At 33.9% G+C, this 27,478-nt stretch overlaps 2 protein-coding genes across 2 annotated transcripts; one reads left to right on the top strand and one right to left on the bottom strand.

Moving 5' to 3' along the window:
• Positions 1 to 377: 377 nt before the first annotated feature.
• Positions 378 to 18,902, bottom strand: Swip-1 (EF-hand domain-containing protein D2 homolog Swip-1). The gene is made up of 4 exons (XM_011641005.3): positions 18,480 to 18,902; positions 6,686 to 6,833; positions 4,083 to 4,217; positions 378 to 2,500 (listed from the first exon to the last, which is right to left on the bottom strand). Exons 1-4 carry the CDS (start codon positions 18,647 to 18,649, stop codon positions 2,366 to 2,368), a joined length of 588 nt encoding a protein of 195 aa, XP_011639307.2. The 5' UTR covers positions 18,650 to 18,902; the 3' UTR covers positions 378 to 2,365.
• Positions 18,903 to 20,693: 1,791 nt separating this feature from the next.
• Positions 20,694 to 25,668, top strand: l(2)37Cb (DEAH-box helicase 16 lethal (2) 37Cb). The gene is made up of 12 exons (XM_011641004.3): positions 20,694 to 22,041; positions 22,117 to 22,285; positions 22,373 to 22,617; positions 22,697 to 22,899; positions 22,979 to 23,274; positions 23,458 to 23,762; positions 23,825 to 23,982; positions 24,064 to 24,337; positions 24,439 to 24,874; positions 24,940 to 25,045; positions 25,110 to 25,286; positions 25,378 to 25,668. The coding sequence occupies exons 1-12, from the start codon at positions 21,879 to 21,881 to the stop codon at positions 25,507 to 25,509; spliced, it is 2,664 nt and encodes an 887-aa protein (XP_011639306.1). The 5' UTR covers positions 20,694 to 21,878; the 3' UTR covers positions 25,510 to 25,668.
• Positions 25,669 to 27,478: the final 1,810 nt, after the last annotated feature.

Here is a 27,478-nt window from a genome sequence, read left to right on the forward strand (position 1 = left end):
GTAATTTAGCGGATTAGACCATGTCCTTCAATATTGCCTCTTTGATTTATCCAAAACTCTGTTTACTTCAATTTAATATGGAGAGCGCGAGATTTGAAGATTTAATTAATATTATCTCTTATCACTGATGCAATTTGAAATAAAATTTGATATAATTACATGTAATATAAAGTACAGAATGACGTAAAAGAACTAAATAAATATTATATATCTTTTGTCTTTCTATTTGTATTTCAACTGAAGAAAATCAAGTGATAATATTCACTCAATTATGTATACATACGAATGTATACATAATTGAGTGAATATTATCACTTGAATGTATGTGCTTCATTTTTTTGAGCAAGAGTTTATACCAACAAGAATAACACGACAACAATTTTCAACATTTTAATGTCATCATAAATCAGATTAATCAGTTACATAAAAAATTGGCGCAACAAAATAAATCTATTTACAATCTATAGCTTACAGTTCTATTCACTTTTTACAATAGATATTCTTCTTCTACCTTTCTCTCTCTCTCTCTCTCTCTCCTGATTTATCAATACTATTATATACAGAAAGTGTTACCAAAAAGATAATGTGTGCAATAAAAGAATATTTTATAATGCAGAAGTGATAAAAATATCAGCTTAATATTTTACAAATTCAGATAAATTATTATTGCAAGTTTACGTTTATCAAAATAAAGAAATAAAAATTTTACTCTTTGCAAAGGTACGATTAATAAAGAATTATTTAATATAGTTTTAAAATTATATAAATATGAAATATATTTTTATTCATATTCATATTCATTAATCTTTAGATTGTTGCGTAAAATACAGAGATCCGAAAGGTTTTCTCTTATCTTTAATAATTTTATATCGCGAGTATAGTTTAATACACAAGTTATCTTTTTATTAATCGAAAATATAATTTACTATCTATCAAAATTATAGGTGCATATAACATAAATCAAAGTAATAATAATAATAATAATAATAATAATAATAATAATAATAATAACAATAATAATAATAATAATAATAATAAATCTTTGTCAACTTCCTATGCGCTTAAACTACAAAAAAAAACTAATGTCCTGATTTTTAAATTAAATGGATGAAACACACGTATCTGCGATTTGGCATGCACTCATACTCACACATACGAATATACATCTTATCTACATACACATTTCTTTTGTATTAATATACGTACACATTACACGTCATTTAATATGATAATTTTTATTTAATGAAAAGAGAAAATAGTCTTAAAGTAAAAGAGGCATTATTAATAATAAAAATTAAGATACATGTGCCGACAAATCTTATGCTATAGAAGATGCAGCAGTCATTAAGGCCTCTCTTCTCTCTTGAATGATTTTTATGTCAATTCCATTTTTAGTCTACGGTACATTGAATAAGAATTAAAATTAACAATTTTTTATATGAAAATTATTCAATATTTATAATAAAAAAATAGATCAAGCATTTAATATTGATATTTTTAAATTTCACTAGAATTTACATCGTCAAACGTCAATATCCGCACATTAAACAACATTTTCGTTATTAATTTATCATCTTCAACATTTATCTTTTTTGCTGATTTAAAACAAGAGATTATCATTATTAAAATAGCAAGTAAAACAGTAAAAAAGCTAGCAAAATAGCAACTAAAAACCTAGTTTGCGTTTTAAAATATATCCCTATAGATATGTTAGATATCAATTTTCTTAAATAAAATTTAAATTTTCCACTCTTCGATGAAATTTACCAATAAATTTTCCATTCTTCTATGAAATTTACCAATAAATGCGATCATATGAATATTGAAATTTTTTTGTCATAGTGTATGCCCAATACAGTAAACGCTATTGCGTCAAATCAGTACACATAAAACAAAAATTCAGAAATGCAAGAAAATTTTTTTTACACTTATTACTTTCGAAAAAAAATTAAATTTCAATGTTTATGTCATTTGGTAATAAAAACATTCCATAGTCTTTAAATTGAGGATTGCTTGCGTTATATAATTTCGCTGAATTCAAAGTCATTCTCAATGTCGTTCAACAGGCGAAAGGTAATAATTTGCATAGAGAGACGGCTGGTGTGAAATTTTTCTTTCGCGCGTCAATGGCACAGGAAATTATATCGCAATATGTTTTTCAATCCTCGTTTCAAATTTTCTTGACAATTCATCATTAATTACGATCGAATCGCGATTTCAGAGCTTAAATGATTTGTAGAATCGCTCGAGGCTCAGATTTCGCCCGACGGTTTCGAGCATCGAAAATAAACTTAAGACAATCTGTCTGCGCATTTTAACGAGCGAGTCGGTCGCTTTCCCTCGCCCGTGGATTTTCGCCTTGCAATTATTTGCCAAAGATTGCGGCTTTCTGTCGGAATTGCTCTCGCCTCGCCGCCTTTTCTTCCTCCTCCCGTTTTCGCTCCTCTTGCTCCATACGAATCTCGTCTTCGAACTTCGACGATTTTCGCAGTTGCTCGATCTGCACAAAAGACAAAGGAAAAATAAAACGTTAATTGAAATACGATTCGTTCGGGTTACGCTTTCGCGCATGTATTTTTTTTCTCGCATACGATACGCTGAGGTAGCTTTCTGGGCCTGATCCACGTGTCATTTACGATCGTGTGCGTAAATAGGAAACGCATGTTGCGATAACGGACTAGACAAGATTCAGTAGGAAACTGGTTTTTTTTTTGCTGATACTGACTAGGACATCAGTAGTTAACAATTTTATAGTAAAGAAGAATACATAATAATTTATCTACATTATGGTTTAATTTATATTTTTCATTATTTTTAATTCTAACATTCTTACTTATTCTTATATGAGTAAATCAAAGATGATTTCGTTTTATTGAATATATAATTATGTGTAAGTAATTTTCTCTATGTTACACGATAATTCGTCGGAGTAGAAATAAACATATATATCAATGCAAATATATAGATAGATTTAATCTTAATTTTTTTATTTAATTAAATATTTTATTTAACTGAAAATAATGATGCCAGAAAATAAATTTGTGCACGTCTTGTGTAACGTTTAGTCTATTTAAATCTTGTAAAAAAATGTTTTAAATAATTCTCAGATTTTCCTGCTACTTTTATTTAAAATTTCAGATAAAATTAGAGAATTTTTAGACGCAACTTTGAAATAAATCCAATTTATTGTATGCGCTTTAACATTTTTTAATTACAAAGAATTTCTATTCTTTGTATATTTCTATACAAATATTTCAATTTTCTATTCTGACATTCTATTTATATAAGCTTTTCTATATAGAATAGAATTTATTTACTCTTCAACCATATAGCCAAGAAAGGGACTTGATTTACAATATAATTCCTTATCCTCATTCATCCATCCCTCATTCTTCTACCTTATTCTCCAACTTATTCTAATCTCACTATAAGTTCTTTTACATCGTTTCTCACTGGTTTTCATAAATACAACGCTATACAAATACCCTACAATACAATACAATTCTGCCTGCTTCTCCGTTTTATACCTTAATATAGGCTTTTCTACATAAAAAGTTATATATAAATGTGCGTAATGTATATGGATGTGTATTGTTAACTTGAATGACTGGAAAATTATTAATTTTTATGAAAACTAAGGTATCGAAATTTTTTCTGAAGAAAACTTTTTTAAAAATCTAAATTTAAAGACGAAATTTCAAAATTTCTTTAAATTAGAATAAAATTCCAGAGATTGTATAAAATCCTGATTTTCAAGAATAAAAAGAAATTCCCTGAAAATTCCAAGTTTTTCAGGTTTTTCCGAAGAGATACTCAGAAAGATGCAATATACAATTATATATGATATAAAAATATAAAGACATAATTTAATATAAAAACATAATGACATAAATTTGATGATATAAAAACATAAAGACATAATTTTAAAAAAGCAGTACAAGAAATCGATTTTTATTTTTGAGAAAATTAAATCTCGAAGTTTAAAATCTATTAAGAAGAAATTCATTCAAGCGTTTAATTTAGTGAACCGTGAAAAAAGTGTAAAAATTTCTTTTCACGAAAGATTGAACGTGAAAATATACCTTGGCTTCGAAGAAGTTTTTAGCGCCTGTAACACCGACTTCGTCGACGTCAACCTCGGTTAATCTAGCAAGCTGACTCAATCCGGAATCTTGTTCTAATTCACCGGCTCGTGCCTTACGATAAATCAGCAGAAACTGTAATAAAATGTAATCGTAATTACATTGAATATAAACCAAAGTCACAATAAATAACAAACTTCAAAAAAACGACGGATCAACTTTCGAACGCTCTGTTTCTTAATTTTCGAACTCTCTGTTTCGAAAGTAAAAGTATCATAGAAAACGAATCAATTCCATTTTAGCTTTAAATTAATATCTATACAAATGTATCGTATTTAATAAAGAAAATAATCTTTTGCATAAAATAAACAATTTATTTGACAATTATAAAACATTAAATAAAAGAAATCATTTTTCTTTAGTTATCGTTTTATTCTATTCCATTTCGATATCATAAGAGATCATAATATTCCATTTTAATTAAGGAAACTTCTTATTGGTATTTCAAGTAAAGAAAGAAAGAAAGAAAGAAAGAAAAAAAGAAAAAGAAAAACACAAAGGACAGGAAGGCGATTCGTTTAAAAAGGATACCACGCGATCGATGAGATAGTTTCAGAATTGCAACGTTTATGAATGTAAGGCGTGACGAGGGCAAGGGATATACGTGTCGCGAACGTTTTACGGTAATTCACTCATCGTGATGAGTAAGAGGAAGGTGAGTAAGCCGGGCAATAAACTGCTCGGGTATCACGCAATGAATCACGATGATGGCGATCGACGAGCGGTGCTGCAAAGTCGATCGTGCGTGCACGCATCGCGTATGCGGGATCGATTCGTGCGAAACAGCGCGCTTTGTTCGCGAAATAACGGAATGTCACGTCCGACTTGGCATCTACGCGTGCACGTCACGTATCAATCTCGAATTCTCCTTCAAATCGCACGTGACGCGCCCGTACACCGCGATCTTGCTCGCGGCCCTATTCGCGGTTGCGTTATAACAGCGAAAGTGTGTTTCTGTTGGCGTCTCTGCATCTGCCCCGGTATTCCGCGGGCGTATTATAAAATTCCCTCTTCGTCGGTTTCTCCACCGATCGATATTATTCCGCGTGCAGTCGCCATTATCACGGCGACGATCGAGGGGCTTAATCCTCTCTCGATATTTTCCCTCGATATTTCGTTTACCATTGAATATTTATAGAGGAAACTGATGGAAATTGATTTTGCGTTTCACACACTTTGTATACACGTTATATACGTTTTTCCGTACGGGGCTATTTTAATTAGACGGAATATTATTAGATTAAAAGAGATTAGAGAGTTTGAAATAAAAAAAGTTAATCGCTAGATCTTTCCAATTTCACTCATTCTGAATTACCACTTATACCTTTTATAAAAGTAAAGACTTAATTTTTTTAAATATTATATTTTTAATTTATTTTTAGAAAATATGTTTAGTTTTGCATATTTTTTTTTTTTTATAGGTAAGAATCTTTCGGTGATTTTTAAAACGCTTCAAGTGAACCGAAATAGAACTACTTCAATGTATCCTTTCTAACCATGGCGTAGCCATGCTTGGAGAGTAAACATGATCGTCGAACACTCGACCAGTGAGACGTATGTTAAACATTGCATGGGGTCCTCTATTTTTACGAGAAATGTATCGCACGTGCGTTGCTACGTATGGAGATAATCTGATTGAAAATTATATCATTTATTTTACAAAAAGAAAAGAAGAACAAAAACAAGAGAAAAGATTGTTTGTAGATTAGTTTCCATTATTTATTAAAATGTAAAAAATTTCACATGATAAAAGTAACTTCCAAGAAATAAAATGAAGCTTTTGCAAATGGAGATGAGTAAATGTTAAAATAAAGAGGGTTTATACAGCTTATTGCGACGTTTCTCGAAATCATGCAAGAGCACGTGTTTCTCGATCCCGCATAAGAACAAAGCTGCACGCAGTGAAATCTATTTCGGTGCCATATTTTTAACGACCGCAAGCAGAGTTGCGAGAAACACTAATGGTGGTCAGGGTGGTCGTAGAGACTAGCGGTTATGTTTATACCGATCATATTCGAAGCCGATAGTGCGAAGTATGTTGACCGATATTCGACCGAGTTTCAAACCTGTTTATCTGTAAAATTATTCCTTGTAAAATTTATTCCTTTTATCCGTAATCCAGTCTCAATGAAAAAAATGCATTTAAAGAATCTCCTAAATAATAACAATTTTAATAATAGATAAAAAGAATGAATATCTACATTTTTTTCTTTCGCGAAGAATTCCTTTCAGATTAATGATTAATGAGCACCCATAAATCCTTATCATCAGTTCATTTAAATTATTAAAATATAATTTTTGCGAATTGGTATAAAATGCTTATTTTTTTTGTGCTCTTCTCAATAAAATAAAATAACATAGAAACAACATAAAAATAAATAATTAAACTTTACATACTAATTTTTTTATTATATTTTATAGCGTTCCTTTTGCTTTTCTCAAAGCACAAGTGATTCGTGACACGTTATATTTAATAGATCACTTATATTGCTCATTAATTTAAAATATTATGAATTTCTCAGAGCTGGTAAAAATAAACCAACCTCGCGGAAAGATATGCGGCCGTCGCCATCCTCGTCAACTTCCTGGATCATCGCTTTGAGACCAAGATGCGTCTGCGGTGCACCCAAAACTTCCATCATTCTCTTCAACTCAGAGAGATCAAGATAGCCGTCGCGGCCATCATCAAATCTGCAATAAAAATTGACGATTTCGATCAATAATTAAAAAATTTTATTCTATTCTTTTTCATCTCAACCACCAAAATATCATTTCAAAAATATCACTTCCCAAATTCTTAAAGAAAATTAATAAGATTGAATGAAGCTGGCAAAACAAAAGCATTCTAAAACCAAAACTAAAAATGTGATAAAGGATAAGGATTAAAAATTTTTATTCCTCGCTCAACGTCAAGCTAAGCTCAATTTAAATTTATTTTACATTAAAATTGTTTTTTGACTCCAAACTATTCATAATTGGTAATTCGATATTTAAAAATTATTTAAGCATAAAACAAAGTACGAGTAAGTTACCTGCATTAATACGGTAAATCTGTGTAATCTGTTCTGCTGACTAGCGAATATTTCGCTACCGACCTCCTTTCGCTGCGTGAAGTGGCATTTTTAATGCCGATTGCCCCGCCAATAAATCATCGTGATGACGCTAGTCAATGAGACGCCAAGCTAAACGTATCGTACGTGTCGTACGGTCCGTCACCTCTAGTTAATCAGTTAATCACGATACCGCGCGCAATTTAATCACCGGTCATTGAATGCGGTGGTGACAAATGCGGAAGGAACAAAGGAGAAATATTTGGGACAATGTCATTACTGACCAACGAGACTTGACTATTAAATGAACTCGCTGGAAAAGTCGATGGAGAGCTCGCTTAAATAATATCGTTGTAACGTAGACTTCCTTTTTTCAACTCGGGAAAACCGTTACCGGCGAAATAGAAAATGACAGAAGTTTCAACGCGGCTCGTTGCACGCCTTCGTGACTCGATAACTTCGCGAAATAAATAATGAAGATGTGATATGAAGTAAAATTGACGTGAGTGTAACACATATACATATACTACTAACCGTAATCTCATTGACATCGAGCTATTAAAATGTACTTTCAATAACGGTGTTAAATCAAACATTTATCTAATACGGAGAAAGTGACGTAATTAAATGGTTAGAAGGAAAGTTTAATGAAGTAGAGTTACTTGATCTTCAGACGTGTTGACACCGCAAGAGTCAGATGTATTCGTTCACGACTGACGCGTGCAATTTTAAATTATTTCACGCGTATATATAATTTAAAAACTGATGTTCTTCTCCTTTCAGAGTGCAAAGATAATTAAAAATAGAAATCAATTTAATTTAAGTGATGATTTTAATTGGGGAAATCGACTCGGTTTTCTTCGACAGTCGAGCGACAGTTATACTCTTCGTAACACTGAAGTCGTAACACAGAGATTGTCTTAAACTCGGCCGTCATTAACATTCGCGACTTTCTTCGCATTTATTACGAGGCCGACGTCTTGTTGGCCGCAATGTAAAAGGCAGAACATTTAATAACTAGAACGTCTCTTGTAGAAAGCGGACAAAACAGGTTGACCAAGATTCTTATCTATTGAAAAATTTGCATTTTCCACAATGTTGTGCAATTTTAGTCTTTGCGGACTTAACTTTGCCGATTCGACTCGCCACTTCTTTCTCCGGGACTTTTTGCGTGACTGTAAAAGTCGCGCGAATAAAATCCGTGGGAAAAAAAAAAAAAAAATTCGGTTCGGAATAATCGTGCGAAATTTTATTACGCGTTTGTGTATCGTGTGTACGCCATCGTAAAGGCAAAATGTGAAAAACAATTTATCCCGATGACGCCTTCCCCGATGGAGTAACAGTTTGACATTATTCGTTTGGTTCTTTTGTCGCGCAAAGTGTTGAAAAAAAAAAAATGTGGGCGTATCAGCTAAAGGTTAAATGGATCACATCCGAACGATTGTTGTTAGAAACAACGAGCCGCGTGATTTCATGTACAATCCGCGGAAAAATGTTTTGTAAATACATACGTGAAGCGTTCAGTTGAGTGCGTCATGAGATAAATCAATATCTGACTGAAATTATCAAATTAATAAACATGATGTACGCTTATATTATTATTAATTAATTGCAAAATTAGTTCTACATGAGTTCTACACGAGCACGAAAGTAAGTAATACAAAAATGTATATTCTATTCTATTTATTCCTTACTAATTATTTGCTGACGTAATAAATGTAAAACATAATTTTTAAGACAGACAAGAAGATAAGGAAAAATCTCTTTCCTTCTTATTAAAATGCAAATTTTATGAAATGTATAAAGAAAATAATTGGGCTATATAAAATATCTCGATGAGAGAATGATAATGCTGAGTGTAGACAAAAGAAAATGCGAGGATCTCGGTCGATCATCTTCCTGTCTATCAATCTGTATGTTTTAATTATTGGGAACGTTTACACGCGTCGAGAGTGAAAACGATCGGGGGAAAACGTGAGAACGATTGTCGATATTCAAATTCACGAGTCACCCGGCAGAACGTCAATCTTATTTGCTGGCACTCACGACCGGAAATTCGTGAAATCTCGACTTTCCGCGAAAGGGATGGAGAATGCCATCCACGTCCACGAGTTTGCTCTCGACGCTTTTCGACGCTTTTGGCACGTTCGTTTTTCTAAGCATGCAAAATCAAACCGCGGTTTATTACCGCGTATAACCCGTATAACCAAAGCTATCGTATGCTCAAAGAAACTTTGTTAAGTCAGAAATAAAAAAAATATAAATATAAATAAAATAGTAGAATTATCTTTGATAAAAATCTTGATCTTCGATTAACTTTTATTTAATCTTAAAATAAATATAAATGATAATAAAGTTTGCTATAAGGCTGCTTGATAATAAAACACGAAAATAATAAGCTTTCAATCTTTTAAAAATAGATCTATATATATGTACATGTGTGTGTGTGTGTGTGTGTGTGTGTGTGTGTGTGTGTGTGTGTGTGTGTAAAATGAAAAATAGTGTAAAACACTGAACTGTGATTGGTATCGTACATCGCAATGCTGTAAATCGATAGAGAGTAATCATGTCGTATTACATAACCGGTCTGTATGTGTTACGTGAGACGTGTAACTATCGTGAGTTTAAAGACCACTTGCAGAGTAAACCGGTCTTTTTAACAACTGTCGCGATTAACAACTTTCAACAATAATTGGACTTTACGGAAAAAGGAGTAACGTTCTAAGCTTTCAATAGTCCAGCGCGTAGAATGTAATTTGCAAAAATTAACGGTTGTGATATTTTGTCATATCGTTATAACACCCAATTACTTTATCCATCGAAACATCCGCATACTTCGCATAACCCTAATTAAGCGAGACGTTGAAAAATCGTTCCGCCACTTCGCCGGCATTTTCGAAGTTCGTTAGACGAACGGGATGTTAAAGGAAATTGCTTCCGCATTAGGTTAACGACATTATTGCGAAGCACCGGAAATTGAAGCGATGTAGGCGGTAGAAGGTACCTGGACGGTAAATCCTTTCAATCAGGAGGACTCGTAATTATCCTGCTGGAAAGGTCAATATTGTCAAGATCTTTCAGCAGTTTCAGCAATTAAATGCTCGAACAAAAATCTTTCACGTTCATTAGCTTTATGAAACACATATACATTTCATGCGGGTGCATGCGGTTATTGCAAACATTATAGTCGTTATAGCGTATAATAGTTAATTTTAGCGTATAATCACAAAAAAAATATATTGAAGTAAATCGTTGAAACATTTCTAATCTCGTTATCATTAGAAAGAATACAGTCATTTGGTGCAGAATAAATAAAAATCACGCGTAATTTTTGTACATGTACAATTTGATTACTTCTTATTTCTTTACATTCATGATATCAACAAGCAATTTTTATGATTGTCTCCTTTTTTTCTCTCTTCCCCTTTCTTCATATTAAAGTTGGAAAAATTTCATGGAACGAGAAGATTGCGAAGGTCGAGATTACGTTTTTATATAAGCACAGTTAGCGAGGTCATCAATCAATAAAAATAGTAGACAAAGAAAAATAAAAGCGATAGATACGTGAAAGAAATGTGTCCTATTAAAATCAGCACTCCATCCAATAACGGTCTCATCCTTCTTAATATAAATGCTTCTCTGACCTAAATATATTAATATCTGCTGATTGATACCAATACAGAGTGTTAAATAATGATAGATATCCTGTAACTTTATTTTTAAAATAGATTTACAAGTGCCATTTCATAATTGCGCTTTAGAGGATATTGAAAATAACACGCTATTATTTTCAACTATGAATACCGTCATTATATTGTTTTATAAATGATGCCCAGTTGTTGCCAGATTGTCGCATTCGATTTCGAGATCACACGTCGAACAGTTTTAATCAACCAAGCGAGACGCTCTCTAATCAACATGAATTGTGCCGAGGCGCTCGTGTAAATGCCACGCGATCATTATCACGTTAAATGTGTCACGGACTTGAATTGACTTTGCGAAAGCTTAATTAAAAATTGTACGTATCGAATAAATGAAAAAAAAAAAAAAAAAAAAAAATTTCAACAAATTTATCTTTCAGAATCGGCTTTATCGGAAGTCAAACATAGTTTCATATAGTAGTTTAGTTTAACACGGTTCAACATAGTTTACAGCACAACTTTTCCTCGCGTTATCAGTAGTGTGCTGCTATCCCAAAGAGGAAAGAGTTGCCTTTTAAAATAATTTAATCACTATGCCGCGAAGAGAGGGGAATGCTTTATTCGTGAATTTTCATGAATGCGCAATTTCGCGATTCAAGGAATTTATGTGTATCGCCTGGAAAGCGGTCTGTAACTTCAGGCGCCTTTCCGCCTTTGCCTTTCTTTTATTAAAGCCGCCACCAACGTAGCGAGGGATATCGCGCGCAATTATCGCGACGTAACGACACCGTTGCGCTTCTGATCTCGTTATCGCGCTATCGCGATATCGCGATCGTTCCGCCTCGAATCAGGTCGGTGGTGAGCGTTTCGTTCTCCGCGTTTCGTTTTCCGAGAGGTAGCTCGGAGGAAACCGGGTCAAGGTAACACGCGATGTTGCTCGCCTGGTCCCGTTTATCCTCGTTCCCCAAGATCGATACGGAGGATGATCCTTCAAGGAACGACGAGGCACGTCATTGCGACGAATTGGCGACGTGCCGAGGACGGCGGTGCGCTTCTTTTGCCGCGTTATGAGAGATTCGGGACGATTAGAACGTATAGCTATGATTTTCTGAGAAATTTTGTCGGAAAATGAAAAAAAAAAAAAAAATGGAGATTTACGGAATCGATCGCAGGAACATTGAACTGAACATTGTGACAAATAACATTCTAATAATATGGAAAAAAAAACAATGATCCTTTAAAGAATATATTTTCTTTCACATAATCCTTATTTATATCAAGAGTATGCATAATTTTATGCATATTTTATATTTTTTATATATTTCTTTTAATTTGTTTGTGTTTTGATACTTTGATATTTCAACATTTAACAACAATAAAATAATTTTTTACTGATAAATACCGGATAAGATTGCAAATGATAATATTAATCTGATGTGTGAAGTGAAAGTTGTCCCAATTAATAAAATATCGAGATTAAATTGATGTTCCATGCTTATTCTGTTAATCTGAGAATAATTATCGTCTCTTGTTAATTGCCACATTATATCGCAGATAAATATAATACTGTTTTATCGTGAAAATAAAAGTTATCGTTTCGCTTAAGTAAAGAAACGTGTCGGATTTTTTTTTTTCTATTCTTAAAGCTTCCGCCTATTCTATAACTAATTAGTATCTTTTCTCTACGAGGGACACACAAAGTGATTAACTCATGTATGTGGGATTGGGAGGGATAAGAATTTATACAGTTGCGTAGAATTCTGCGAAGCTGAAGGAAAGTCGTAACGTAAAGAGCGTTGTGAACCGTTTGTTAAACGAGGATAAATAGCGCTCATGAAAAACATCGTGTCTCTTCCCATCAACAAAACATTATTTAAAATGTCTAGCGATGTCGCTGCCGAAGAATACCGACTGCCTTCCATTAAGTCGAGTCATAGAATAAATTCTTATGCCCCCTTATATATTCGGAACGCGCGATTTCTTCGAAGAATAACGGTCTGTCATGCCGATGCAACGGGAGAATCTAAGGATTATTTTTATAATTTTGGGCCTCGAGAAAGATTAAAAATGTCAGAAAGAAGCTACATTAAAGATTCCTTATGGAAATATTTTTAATTCTATGAATGATTCATGAAGAAGATACATCTCGAAATAATTCCCTGTAAGAACGCTGGAAAAATCTCAAAGAATAATAATTCATTCGAAGCTGATTGTTCAAATTCAATTTTTTGTACACGAAAAGTACAAATAAATTTTGCTGTAAAAATCTAAAAGTTTGATCAAATTCAGATCAGAAAAATAATTTTAGTGGACTACCAAAATTATCATGTGAGATTTTCAAGATTATTACGTAAATAATGATTAAATATGATGATAATACCGTAAACTTTGTTTATTACTTTAGCAAGTAAATTAAACATCCTATGTAATTATTTTGATGACTTAATAAAACTAACTTTCTCAAATCTATATTCAGGAAATTGTTCTCTTTTCATATATATATATATATATATATATATTCGTTACTTTCCATGCGGAATTATCGATTCCAAGAGTGTATCTCGAATGCATATATACATTCACCTACTTTACGGCGAAAGGGTTAAGGTCGTCGTTTCCCGCTTATAAAGTCGAATCGATCACACCTCGCTGTATCATTGCGATGGGGAAAGTTAAGCGCGCGTTCAATCGAGCCGTGGAAACCTCGACTTTCGACCTCGCATGAATCGCGGTATAGGTCGACAGAAGTTTCTCGATAAAAAATACGAAATGTAGTCTTCCTTTCAAACTTCATCGCGGAACAGAATGTACATTATTAATATTTATTAGCATATAGAGCGTTAAGGAAACATATCCTATATAAGCGTCCACTTTCAAACAAGGAGAAATAAAATTATGCAAAATGACAACTCGTATACTTCACTTTAGTGACAGTGAATTAAATTTTTTCGGCCGACCAACGTGCTCACTCGAGTACCGCGCTCGAGTACAATAGTACAGGACGAAAGGGTCAACCGATTGGAACAGCGGATGTCACGTTGGCTTCCGAGCTCTTTAAATTAGTTATGGGATTTAAACGATTAATTGAGACGCGAGTCTTCGGATCCGACCGAAGGGGTCCAACCGTGGGGTGTCCAATTTCGGGCCCTTCGGCTAGCTTCCTGTGAATCCTCGCAGGAGATTCGCCGAGAATAGCGGACGACTCGAACGCAGAGCCACTTTCGACTCTGCTCAGTCAACTCGGTGCAGGAAGTGCTGGAAGATAATGCAACCGCATCCTACGTGAACGCATCCGTGTACTATCGCGTGTCGCCGAACTAAAACTGCAGTGGGACGTCGTATATTTAGTCTGGTTGACGATACAACAGCTGGCCGTTGAACATATCTAGTTACCGATTAGGAAAGTATTTTCTTCTCTCGAAGAGCAAAGAAAGAAATGTGATATTTATATCGGATCACCGATAAAAGGTAGATTAACACGTCGTCCTTTTCACGGAAAGAGTAGAGCTCTGAAAGTAGAGCTGAAACGTTTAAAAATTTGATCAGAACTAAATCTGAAAATAATTTTCTTAGGCCGTCAAATAATTATATAAAACGATTCAAATCGATTGATAGAATATAAAAAATTTTGCAGTATTGTTATGTTTAAGCGTCCTAATAATTATTTCGATGACTCGATAAAATTGTTTTCGGCTAAATTTTTTAAGTACTTTAGCGTTTATATATTTTTTGATCCTATTTCGCAAGTCCTATTTCGCAAATAATATAGTTTGGTTTTTGGATATTGGGTCTGTTTTTTTTTTTTTTTTTTTTTTTTTTTTTTTTTTTTTTTTTTTTTTTTTATAGTTGAACTAGTGTATACTCGTACTTAAGTACATACTTATACTTAAAATAAAGTGGATATATAGATATAAAGCTTGGAATTTGAAGAACGCGATAGAACGCCGCGTGGAAAGATAGCGCAGTCTAAATAGTGCAGCGATAAAGAATCTATTGATGCGACCGATGAGTAATTGACTTTTCCTTTCTGTTTAAATACCCGGGAGGGAAAAATCTCTCAATAACACGGCACGAGAGTTTCTCCGTAGCCTGCAGCGCGCACGTGCGTATCCTGCGTGCGTGCCTGCGATTCGTCATCCGGAAGGACCGACCGATGATTGTTGTGCGTTCATGTCGTGCGCTCGGTCGAGAAGTCGTCCTTGTCTTTTCGACGTGAAACCGGTTATCTTTGCAACCTCGGGCCTCGATAAATCGTAAGAATGCGACAACATATTTTCTCCGAAATGTGCCCGTATTCTCTTTTCTCTCCTCTCGTCTCGACACTGACTTGGAATTAATATTAAACGCTCCACCTTGGGGAGCGAAGGATCAGGGTCACATTTTTTAACATTTAATATTTATCTCCGTGAAAAGAACTGAATTTATTCTTTTATATATTTTATATATCTTTTATATATTTTTTTCTACTTACAACGTGATGTGTTTAGAAATATAATCTTGAAGCGATAAAAAATAAAGACTTTTCTCGTCTTCGATTTTCCTCACACAATTCAATTTTATCGTGTTGTTCTTGATTAAGGATCTTTGTGCGTTATACTTTTTGTTTTTAAATTTATTATTACCTCGCAAGAAAGAATAAACGTTTTTGGGAAATCGACGCTCATCACTTCGTGTTCTTTAGTTCTTTCCACGATCGCCGCTGACTGTAATGCATTTTTAAGATTTATTAGCCGAGAACGGCGTAGTTTTCCGATAAAGGTGCGCCGAGAAAGAAGAAAATCACAAGGAGAATCATGGAGAATTGCACGCTCGGTCATTACGAAACCGCGAACACCGAGAGATTCGTGACGTGCATTTCTTCGAGAGAAGAAACGCAAGCTGCACGAAGAGGGCAGACGACCTCGGGGTCCCTACAGGCCCCACGCCGCGTCCCCCTCGTCCATGATACCTACGCCCTTTGTGTCTTAGAGTAGGTAGGAATTTCGAAGTCAACGTAGTAGCAGGTTTGACAACGGAGGACGAAGAAATAATGGCTGCTGCAATGTTCAGGTACAAAAATATTCGGGTATAAAAAATATCGCAAGGACGAATATTAAGAAGGACGATATTAAGAAATCTGTATATATAAACTGAGAATATGTTCCAACAAGAAAGAGCAGTTTTGTTAAAATATCTAAAAATTTAGTCAGATTTGAAGATAATTTTATTGAACTACTAAAATAATTATGTCAATATTAAATTATTTATGTATGTGTACAACCAATTTTTTATATTTCATGCAACCAATTTAAATATGTACATTTGAATATGTACATATTTGAATATGTATATATTCAAATTGATTGCATGAAATATAAAAAAATTGATACATTTGATTATATTTCACACAACCAATTTGAATATGCGCATATTCAAATTGGTTGTATAAAATATAAAAAATTTTGCAGTATTATTATTATATTTAAACATTCTATATAATAATTTTGATGGTCCAACAAAATTTTTAAATATATATATATATATATATAAGATTATATCTTGTTAAATACTTCAGTAAAACAATTCTTTTTGTACAGAAATGAAACGTCAGCATTAGCTAGCTAAAGTGATATTTTTTGCAATAAAAATTTCTTGTAAAAAAGGGCGGTATCATTATTTGGAAAATAAATTAAAAGATATAACAGATAGTTCTGATTTTAAGCAGCTATATTTCAAATTCATTAAAAAAATCGATAATGGGCTTGACAAAAGCCCACTTGTTCTTGACTATAAATTCAAGATTTAAAAAATTAGTATAAGATTTTGCCTTATCAAATACCGATATTATTAAAAAATTTCTTAAATCACAGAATACACAGAAAGAAGAATTTTGCTGAAGTATCTAAAATTTTGGTTAGATACAACTCTGAAAATAATTTTGTCGTGCCATCAAAATATTTATATTCGGGACATTCAAATTGGTTACTCGAATATAAAAAAAACTCTTGCAGTATTATTATTATTATTATTATACTTAAGCGCTTTACATTATAATTTTGACATGGCACAACAAAATTATTTTTAAATCTGTATTTAGCCAAATTTTTAGAGCAAAGCCATTTGGTCCCTGTACGTCGCCTCTGATAAGAGACGATTCTCGTCGGATCACGATCCGAGACGATCCGGATTTGCGTTCGACTATCCCGGATTTCCGACCCGGCTATTTATAATTTTGCTGTAACACCTAACTGACAGACAGATTCGTGGGTTCCGTAATGAAGTCCGTTATCGTAAAAGGTGCGCGTGATGCGGCGATTAAGCGCGCGATGATAGCGCGCAGCGGGACGTTGTCAGATTAGCTAGGAAATCTCGCGAGACGTCGCGTGAGAGGACGTCTCGTTCTCCTATTTCTAAGTCAAGAATCCTCAAAGGGATCTTAATGAAGACGTACCGCGCGCGCGCGCGCGAGAGAGAAATCCTCTCGTAGCTCGTAGACAACAATGGTTATTAACGCGATAATATCGCGTGCAGCTTAACACAGTTATGCACAGTTGCACAAATCGGCGCGACCGATCGCTGAAAGATCACATCTCGAATACCTCGAGCTCGATCGAGCTTGGCGAAAAGAAAAAGAAAATTACATGATAAGGAATTAAATTTCCTTTCATCGTCACGTGTCGTCGGACAGCGTATCGTCGTACTTGATAAAGCGAACGGCAATTCTAAATAAGAACCTGCATATATGGCCGTGCCTTGCTTATATAAGCGAGATATGCATATTACGTTAGATAAGAAATATATATATACGGATAAAATAATGCGATACGGTGTCATATGCGTTTCTTTAAATTACGTTGTCTTCCAGAGAAGTTAAATTACATTAGTGAAGTGATCTTTATGACTCACTGAGTAAATCGTCGAAACGGATTGATAGCGAGTGTTATTTTTCAGCGAATAAACTCCAATGCTTCCAATCACGCCAGTATTTGATTCGAAAGTGTTGATTCGCTGCGTCGCAATGACGATAGACCTTGCGACACGAAGAAACATTTATCTCCATCTGATTACACGTGCGTGTTAATATTCCAAGCTGACTCGTAAAAACTAAACAGCTAAGGCAGAATACGTCTATTAAGTTGATAATGCTATATATAGTTCGAACAGTCACAGGTATGTTTAAAACATTAAATGGGCGACTGTCTTTTACGTCAGGGAAAAATATTTAAATTTCATTTTTATAGACAAGATGGCGAGAAAGAAAAAGGAAGAGAAAAAGAAAAAAAAAAAAACCTAAATTTCTATTAAAACATTTTATAATAATATGTAAAATATGTATAGGCACAAGTCTATTACTAAATATTAATTAAATATCTTTAATTAATATTTAATTTAAAATTCTCCCTCTTATTTTAAAATTCTCTCTCGTGTGCGTCTGTTAATATATTAACAACGCTAACATCGTTAGCACAAAATATAATAAAGAGATACGATCTGCTGGAACAAATGGCTTTAATCTGAAATCCCTTTGATCCTTTAAATCTCAATTTCAAAAACAATAAAGCGGAGATGTAAACGCACGTCGCTGGGCACGCTGGATCGCTCGCACACAATTATCTTTCAATGATAAATAAAAGAAGAAGTGAAAAAAAGGAACGAAGACACCTCACCTGTTGAAGGTCTGCTCGTACTGCTTGATCTCGCGACGCGACAGCTCGTGGAACTCCGTGTAAACGTTCACGAACTTGTACTGCTTCTTCACCTCCTTGCCCTCCTCAAGTTCATCGTTGATCCTCTGCCGCCTGTTGAGCAGGCTGCTGAGTTCGGCGTCCGCGGGCATGATCCTCGATCCTTTCGATCGTCGAGCGGGACGTTGTTTTTTCGGACGGACGTGCGGAGGGACGTGAAAATTCGCGTTGGAAAGCGCGTTGGAGCTCGCGCGGAGTCGCTCGCGAAGAGTCGCGAATGTCGTTGAATTTAACGAGGGCGAGTGAGAGCCCGGTCGGAACAGAAATGGCCTGGACGAAGAATTTTCCTCCGCGCGAGAAAACAACCCGCACACCGCGGCAAGACCGCATGTACTGACGCGGCGCCGAGCGTAGGAGCGACTGGTAGCCCGGCGAACAGGCAGTGCCGTAGCCGTCGAACGTCGTCATTCGTCCGATATTACGAAATCGTCCGAAAAGTTTTTTGAGCCTGAACGTAGAAACAGGTATTTTTTTTTTTTTTTTTTTTTTTTTTTTCCCCCGATCAAATTCAGTTTTAGCGGCCAACGTAATCTCCTTGTAAGTCAATACACGCTTCCCAGCGATATTTCCACCTCTTTAACCCATTCAAATAATAGTTGATGGTTTTACTTGCAAAATAGAATTTTACGAATGTGATGACCTCTTTATTCGACGAAAATCTCTGTTTGTCGAGCCAAGTGTTGAAGCTAGGAAACAGGAAAAAGTCGCTAGGAGCCAGATCTGGTGAATACGGTGGATGGTCAATCAATTCGAACTGCAGTTCGTGAATTTTTGTCATGGCGACTATCGAAGTGTGAGCCGGTGTGTTATTTTGATGGAATAGCACTTTCCTACCCTTCAAATGTGGCCGTTTTTTCGTAATTCTTGCCTTCAGCTTGTCAATTAATGATGCATAGTACACATCCGTTATTGTTTTATTCGTTTCAAGAAAGTCGATCAACACAATTCCATGAATATCCCAAAAAATAGTCGCTATAACCTTCCTGGCCGATGAAACCGTCTTCGCCTTTTTCCGAGCAGGTTCACAGGTTTCACCCTTCGCAGTGCACTGTTTTGATTGTTCGTTCGTTTGTTTCTTCGTTTCAGGGGGGGACAAGTAAATCCAAGTTTCATCGACAGTTATTAATCGATTCAAAAAATTCAATTTGTCTTGTTGAAATCGCTCCAACAGCTTCTTGGAGATGTTCATTCGAATGCGTTTTTGGTCCACAGTGAGGAAGCGCGGCACCCAACGCGAGGCTATCTTACGCATGCCTAATCTGTTATTCACTATAAAACGAATCCATTCTTTCGATATGCCCACAGCCTCTGCTATTTTTTTAACTTTGATTCGACTGTCGTCGAATATTATTTGTTGAATTTTTTCGATGTTATCTGTAACACTGGTTTTTGGCACTGATTTTGTATGCCCAAGATCATCAGCCAAGCTGGTACGTTTAAATTCAATTATACATCTTTTCACGGTGGAAATTGATGGAGCAGAGTCCCCGTAAACAGCGTCTAACTCAGTTTTAATTTGTGTAGGCGTATTGCCTTTCAAATACAAGAATTTAATCATGGCACGATATTCGGCTTTTTCCATTTTTACAAAAACACTCGACCGATACGAATAACTGTCAAACAATAACTGAGCGTCCCAAACGGCTACAATTTTCACATTTTTCAAGGTATGTGTACATGATTGGGTCTGTTCCTTTTAGCTGAACTGGCTGCACTAAAATTCAGAGTTTATCTTTCTTCTTCTTGAGAATAAAGAAAGAAATAAACTGTGAATTAGTACAACTAGTTCAAAAAGAACAGACCTATTGTAATATCAGAATGATTTTGATGAGTTACGCCATCTTTATGTTGAAGCTCAAAACTTTTCAGACGACCCTCGTACATTTGCGCATTTTTTTTTCAACTTGTCTAAATTTCGAGCGCGACTATTATTCTCTTGAAGGTGAAACTAGATTTAAAAATCGATCATCTCTATCTGTAAATATAAATTAAATTATTAGCGCAAGAAGAGGCTTATGTGGTCTGACCTCCAGATTAGTAAATTTCTTCGATCATTTGAATTCTACTGCGACATTAAAACGGATGATTTGTGTTATTATAAATTAATTATGTTTTTTTTTCTTTTTTTTTGGCTTTAAGGAAGAAACAATTCACGGGAGAATTTTAATGAAGATTAATTAATTTCTGTTATTATTCGAGATTAGTTCCAGTTACTATTTTTAAGAATGCCTAGTACAGATCACCTAACAGTAATATTATATCAATGTTATATTGTATTTTCTGCAACAATATAACTGTTACGTATAGAATGTGTATTGTATGTACTTATATTGTTGAATAGGAAATTGTAATATTGATGTAATGTCACTGTTGGTTCGCATCTACCGGGTGATAGAAATACGATTACGATTATCGTTTCGCAGAATTAAGTTAGAGAAGAAACAATAAAATATCAAAAGTAATATACATATATAAATAAACTGATAAAGAGGTTTCCTTGAAATTTTGTTTATCGTTAGCAATTTTATCTGACGCTCTTGCATTCGACGTCATCTGTTGTTGCGACACCTGACGCCATCGTCGTGGGTTCAAAATCGATATGTACGTACGTTTGTTGTTCGTATTTTCTCTGGTATCTATTCCCCTTTTGTCGCTAAAGCACATCCAACCGTGAAAATATATCATTTGCAAGCATGTTATTATTATGCATGCAGTTATGGTTCGTGACTACAATGCGGAAGACAGCAAAAAGAGCAACGACTGCGATGTTATTTCTTCCAATGTCGATTTATATTTATGTGGATTTGTTGAGTTTTCTGAAAATTACATTCTAAACATCAATTATTGATAAAAATATAAAATATCATAAAAAATATCGGTATATTTATAAATAAGAAGATATCTTATATATTTTACATTATATAAAAATAAAATTTATCTCATTTTTTTCAGTGTGATAATATGGGAAAGATAATTGAATTCTAAAATCCTAGATATTGTGCGATTTGGGTACAGATATTTTATCGACAGATTATCGTCTTCTTTTCATACAGAATACGATACACCGCGATATGGCGCCACTCGCGCACGTGATTGAATAAACGTAAACGTAAATCGTAACGGATACAATTAACTGTTAACCGGTTGCATTAATAGAGAGGAATGTTAAAAATCAACATTTCTTAATTTTACTGTGCAAGTTATACATACATCTATTTTTGATTGTATACGATATTCGTCATCATTTATTTTCCTAATTTCCTAAAAGTTGGAGCTGAAAGAGGTTAGGATATTATAACCTATTTACGAATATTTTCCAAAATGAGCAAATATAGGCGAGAAGAATCCTCGAGTGAGGACACAGACAGCGAAGAGGAGCGTCGCAAGAAAGATATTAAGGAGAGAGATAGCTTTGCTAGTCGCCTCAGAGCTAAGGATGAAAGTAAAAGGCGCAATGTTGCGATGCCTGCTGGTTCCGGAGCTGGTAAGTTGCCAAGAAAATATCTATAAATATTAAATATCTATGGAAAAGTTATTTATCACTTGTTATTATCTGTAGCTGAAGCAGCAAAGAGACTTAAAATCATGGAGACTGATACAAAAGAAAAGCTGATACCAAAATTGAGAACTGAGTCTCGTAGGAAATATCTGGAGAAACGTAAAGAGGACAAAGTTGCAGAGTTGGAGGCTGACATTCTTGATGACGAATATCTATTTGATGAAGACGTGTAATTTTATCAAAAATCTACATATATATGTATATGATATTTGTAAAATATAATTATTTATATAACTATTATCTTTTATTGATATAGCTTAACAGAAAGAGAGAGGGAAGAGAGAGCTCATAAGAAACAATTGTTATACTTGGCAAAGGAGCATGAGAAAGCAAGGGAACTCGAACGTATGCAACGCTATCATATGCCTCTTGAGAAGGGTAAAATGGAATCAGAATCTGATATGATAACAGACAAGGAACCACCACAGTCCGAACAAAGTAAATGGGAATCAGATCAGATGTCATCAGCTGTTTTTCGTTTTGGTGCTAAAGATAGAAAAGGTATATAATAAATCATCATTGGAAATAATTATTTATATGATCTGTTTCTCTTAAATAATTTTATAATTTTTTATTATAGCTCAACAAGAGTATAATCTTCTTATGGAGGATGAAATGATAGAGTTTGTTCAAGTCCTGCATATGCCTGGACATAAAGATAAGAAACGTGAAGCAAGTCCACCCCCACATGTTAAACATCTGCAAACGATACAGGAGACAAAGAAAAGTCTGCCTATTTATCCCTTCAAAAAAGATTTAATACATGCTATTAAAGAACACCAGGTAACTAGAAAGCAAACTTTAAATATCAAGTTACAAATAATATAGAATATTAAAAGAATGTCATATATTTGCATCTTAGGTTTTGATAATAGAAGGTGAAACGGGATCGGGAAAAACAACGCAGATTCCACAATATCTATACGAATCTGGATTTGCAGATGATGGCAAGATTATCGGATGTACGCAACCGCGGCGAGTAGCGGCTATGTCAGTAGCTGCAAGAGTAGCCCACGAAATGGCCGTTAAACTGGGAAATGAGGTTGGCTATGCTATTCGTTTCGAAGATTGTACATCGCAACGAACTCGCATTAAATATATGACTGATGGTACGCTGCATCGAGAGTTTCTTAGTGAGCCTGATCTAGCATCATATAGGTACGTTGTTAATAAAATCAAGAAAAATTCAGAAGGAAACTTGGGAAAAAGAATTAATAATGGCGAATAATTTTGAACTAATTTTAAAATTATTGAATTAATTATATTATTTGTAGAATATATTAAATCTTGATATGTCATATCGATAAATTGTAATGATAATTTTTTTATTGTATGTTTTAGCGTAATGATAATTGATGAGGCGCACGAACGTACTTTACATACCGATATTTTATTTGGACTCGTGAAAGATATCGCGAGGTTTCGTCCTGATTTGAAACTGTTAGTATCATCAGCTACATTGGATGCTACAAAATTCAGTGAATTTTTCGACGATGCTCCTATATTTAGAATACCAGGACGCCGCTTTCCCGTCGATATCTATTACACAAAAGCGCCGGAATCAGATTATATTGAAGCGTGTGTAGTTTCTATTATTCAAATTCACGTAACACAACCATCGGGTGATATATTGGTATTTCTCACCGGTAAGGATATTAGAAATGTCTAAAATGTTATATATCATAATAAGATGTATTTTTATGCACAGGACAAGAAGAGATCGAGACGTGTCAGGAGATGTTACAAGAGAGAGTGAGAAGACTAGGTAGCAAATTGGCAGAGCTTTTAATTTTACCTGTCTATGCGAATCTACCAAGCGACATGCAGATAAAAATATTTCAACCAACTCCACCTGGCGCGAGAAAAGTAATATTTTTTTTTTTGGAAAATTGCATAAGTTTTTGAAATATCTTGTTTAAGAAAATTAAACTTTTATTTATTTTTAAGGTTGTATTGGCAACCAACATAGCAGAGACCTCGTTGACTATAGATAATATAGTATATGTAATAGATCCTGGTTATGCGAAGCAGAATAATTTTAATCCTCGCACTGGTATGGAAAGTTTAATAGTTGTACCAATTAGCAAAGCATCTGCGAATCAGAGAGCAGGACGCGCGGGAAGAGTAGCGCCTGGGAAATGCTTTCGTTTATATACAGCTTGGGCTTATCAGCATGAACTTGAAGATAATACTGTACCTGAAATTCAAAGAATTAATTTGGGTAAGAATTGGTAATTATTACTACTTATTTTACTAGAGACTTATAATTTATACATATAAATCTTTAAATTTAATTTATCAATATATTTTTGTTGTTTATAGGTAATGCAGTATTGACTTTGAAAGCTCTTGGAATTGATGATTTGATGCATTTTGATTTCTTGGATCCTCCACCGCCTGAAACATTGATCTTGGCGATGGAGCAACTATACGCATTGGGCGCGCTGAATCATCGCGGAGAGCTGACAAAACTCGGACGTAGAATGGCTGAATTTCCGCTGGACCCTATGATGGCAAAGATGCTGTTAGCTAGCGAGAAATATCGCTGTTCGGAAGAGGTAGCAACTATAGCGGCCATGCTTTCGGTAAACGGCGCTATCTTTTATAGACCAAAGGATAAAATTATACATGCGGATGCTGCACGCAAAAATTTCCATGTACCTGGTGGTGATCATTTGACGCTCCTTAATGTGTACAATCAATGGGCACAAAGTGATTTTAGTACACATTGGTGTTACGAAAATTTCATACAGCATAGGTATGTTAATGTTACGTATAATATTAACAAATTTTCACAAAATATATTTATTTTCTGTCTTCTAGATCTATGAAGCGAGCAAGGGATGTTAGAGAACAATTGGTAGGTCTGATGCAGCGTGTAGAGATGGAATTAGTCTCGGGAATTACAGAAACAGTCAATATTAGAAAGGTATGTTAATATTACAGGAAGGTGACAATTTCATAAAATAATGGAAATATATTTTTTTGTTTAGGCTATTACAGCTGGTTATTTTTATCATGTGGCACGCTTATCGAAGGGAGGTTGCTACAAAACCGCAAAGCACAATCAACAAGTCGCAATACATCCAAATAGTTCCTTATTTCAGGATCTTCCACGCTGGCTTCTTTATCACGAACTTGTCCTCACTACTAAGGAATTTATGCGTCAGGTATATCTTAGAATAAATGGCTTCTCTAAATTTAATTCTGTAATTTTAGTAAAGATTATCAATGAAGGATTCAAACATGTATATATTGTAGGTGACAGAAATTGAAAGTAAATGGTTGCTGGAAGTGGCACCTCATTATTATAAGCCTAAGGAAGTAGAAGATTCAACGAATAAAAAGATGCCGAAAGTTGCAGGCAGATCACGACCAGATGGAACGAATTAAACATAATTTTGTACTATTTTTAAAAAACTGTGATATTAATACATTAATATTATTATTAATACATTAATATTATTGTAATATTAATATATTAATATTAATACAATTTAAATTTTGTACATACATTTTTATATAATGTATAAATAAAAAAAATACCACACACATGAGTTTATTACTTATTATTTACGTCATGAAATAAAATTTCTTTTATTCTATTCAATATTTTATAAAATAGAGAAAATAAGAGAAAATAAAAACAAATTGTAAATATCAAAAATAAAATAGATATACACATAATAACGTTTTGCTATTTCTGGTCTACTCTCTCAGTTTCACATTCATTCTTTTAAGTATTATTAATAACCATAGTAATAGGCGTAGACAATAATTGTAGGCGTAAGAGCTAAAGAAATCACCTCATAAATGAATGATTTTTTTAGTTACTATTAAATAAATTTGTTTGTAAATTTTTATTTTTAAATAATATGCAATTGAACGAAATAGAAATCATTTTTATGTCGTTAAGGAATCTATCATTAAAGTAACATTCGGATTTGTAATATTCTACGCGATAAGAAAATGTAGCGCCACGTGATAAGTAAATGAAGCACAGGAATATTTTAAGGAATGCATTTTTTAATTTTAATTGCAATACGTGTTCTGATATGTGTGACGGAGTAGAAAGTAAAATACTGTTAAATATATGTTATATATAATTATAGCTGTTTTAATCTTATTTTTTACGTTATCTATATAATATAGGTAATTTTCTAATATTGCATAGCATATTAATTCATACTGCACAAAGAGTTAAATATCATGAAAATGGATATATCAACTCATATTATTAATGCGTTGTACATCATATGCAGTGATGTTAGAGATAAATCTTAAATATATATCATCTTGCAAATAGTATAATTTGAAAAAAATTTCATAAAAATTTTATAAGATATCTAAACAAAAAATTCTATTTTTATATTTTATTTATATTTAACATACTACTGTATGATTGTTTGATTGTGATACCTCATTTATCTAATAAGAGGATGATATATAACATCATCTCTGGAAATTCTTCGGGAGTGAAATGTGAAATATGGATGTGAATCCTAATTCTTTTGACATTATACTTAGATGTCTTTTATTATAGGAGTTGAAAAATATCTAACAAGATGGCAATTATAAAAATCAAATAATGGATAATGGAATGAAAAAAAAGTGAGAAATAAAACTACTTTTAGCGACAATTCGTAATAGGATCGTGGGGGGAAACTGAAAACACTGAAGTCACCGACATTGCGAATACACAAAAAGTAATTTCAGTCAAATCTCTCCAAACTTTTCTGTAATTTATTTCATCTTATGATTGCAAAGACATATACACATGAAGCATCGTTGTAAATACATATTTCAACCGCGCTTCCTTATCCCTCATTTCTTTTCTATTGCTCTTTTTCGTTTCCTCTCTTCTTCTTTTTCCCCTTATCTCCGCTCGATGCTTCCATAAGACTTCAAGTGAACATACCTGGCATTTATATCAACAAGTTATCGTCTGGATGATTTACGTGGTCTTAGAGACTTAATTCGCTGGATAATATTTATCTTGCTGACTACCATCTGTTACATCTCGATACTCTTCCGCGAAACATGCTCTCGTTTAAACGTGCTCGTCGTAATCTCACCAATATCTTCCTGTACCAATGTCGTTTCTCTAGTACGAGGCAATATTTGCGGAAAGGCGTTACTGAATGATCGTTGATATCATTGTTTATCGATTTATAAGCGTTACATGATCAACTCTCGTTATCCACTGAACATTTTGCCGCGTGTGCGTGTGTCACCAAAGCTTATTGCACTTATTTCATATTTCACAAATGCAAATTGTTTTCGATCAATTTTATGACATCTTGACAGAATATTATTAACGATGTTAACCACATCAAACATTGTTCAGTACACCAAGTGGCGC

The sequence above is a fragment of the Pogonomyrmex barbatus genome, unplaced genomic scaffold (genome assembly GCF_055798465.1).
Source record: "Pogonomyrmex barbatus isolate J1 unplaced genomic scaffold, ASM5579846v1 scaffold2, whole genome shotgun sequence".
Lineage (NCBI taxonomy): Eukaryota > Metazoa > Arthropoda > Insecta > Hymenoptera > Formicidae > Pogonomyrmex > Pogonomyrmex barbatus.

What these genes read in the sequence shown, in the direction of transcription:
- Swip-1 (XM_011641005.3), bottom strand. Translation starts at nt 18,649, where the DNA reads ATGCCCGCGGACGCCGAACTCAGCAGCCTGCTCAACAGGCGGCAGAGG. An exon ending in TACGAGCAGACCTTCAACAG is followed by an intron (nt 6,834 to 18,479) that starts GTGAGGTGTCTT and finishes TTTTTATTGCAG; the next exon opens with ATTTGATGATGGCCGCGACG. An exon ending in AAAACTTCTTCGAAGCCAAG is followed by an intron (nt 2,501 to 4,082) that starts GTATATTTTCAC and finishes TCTTTTGTGCAG; the next exon opens with ATCGAGCAACTGCGAAAATC.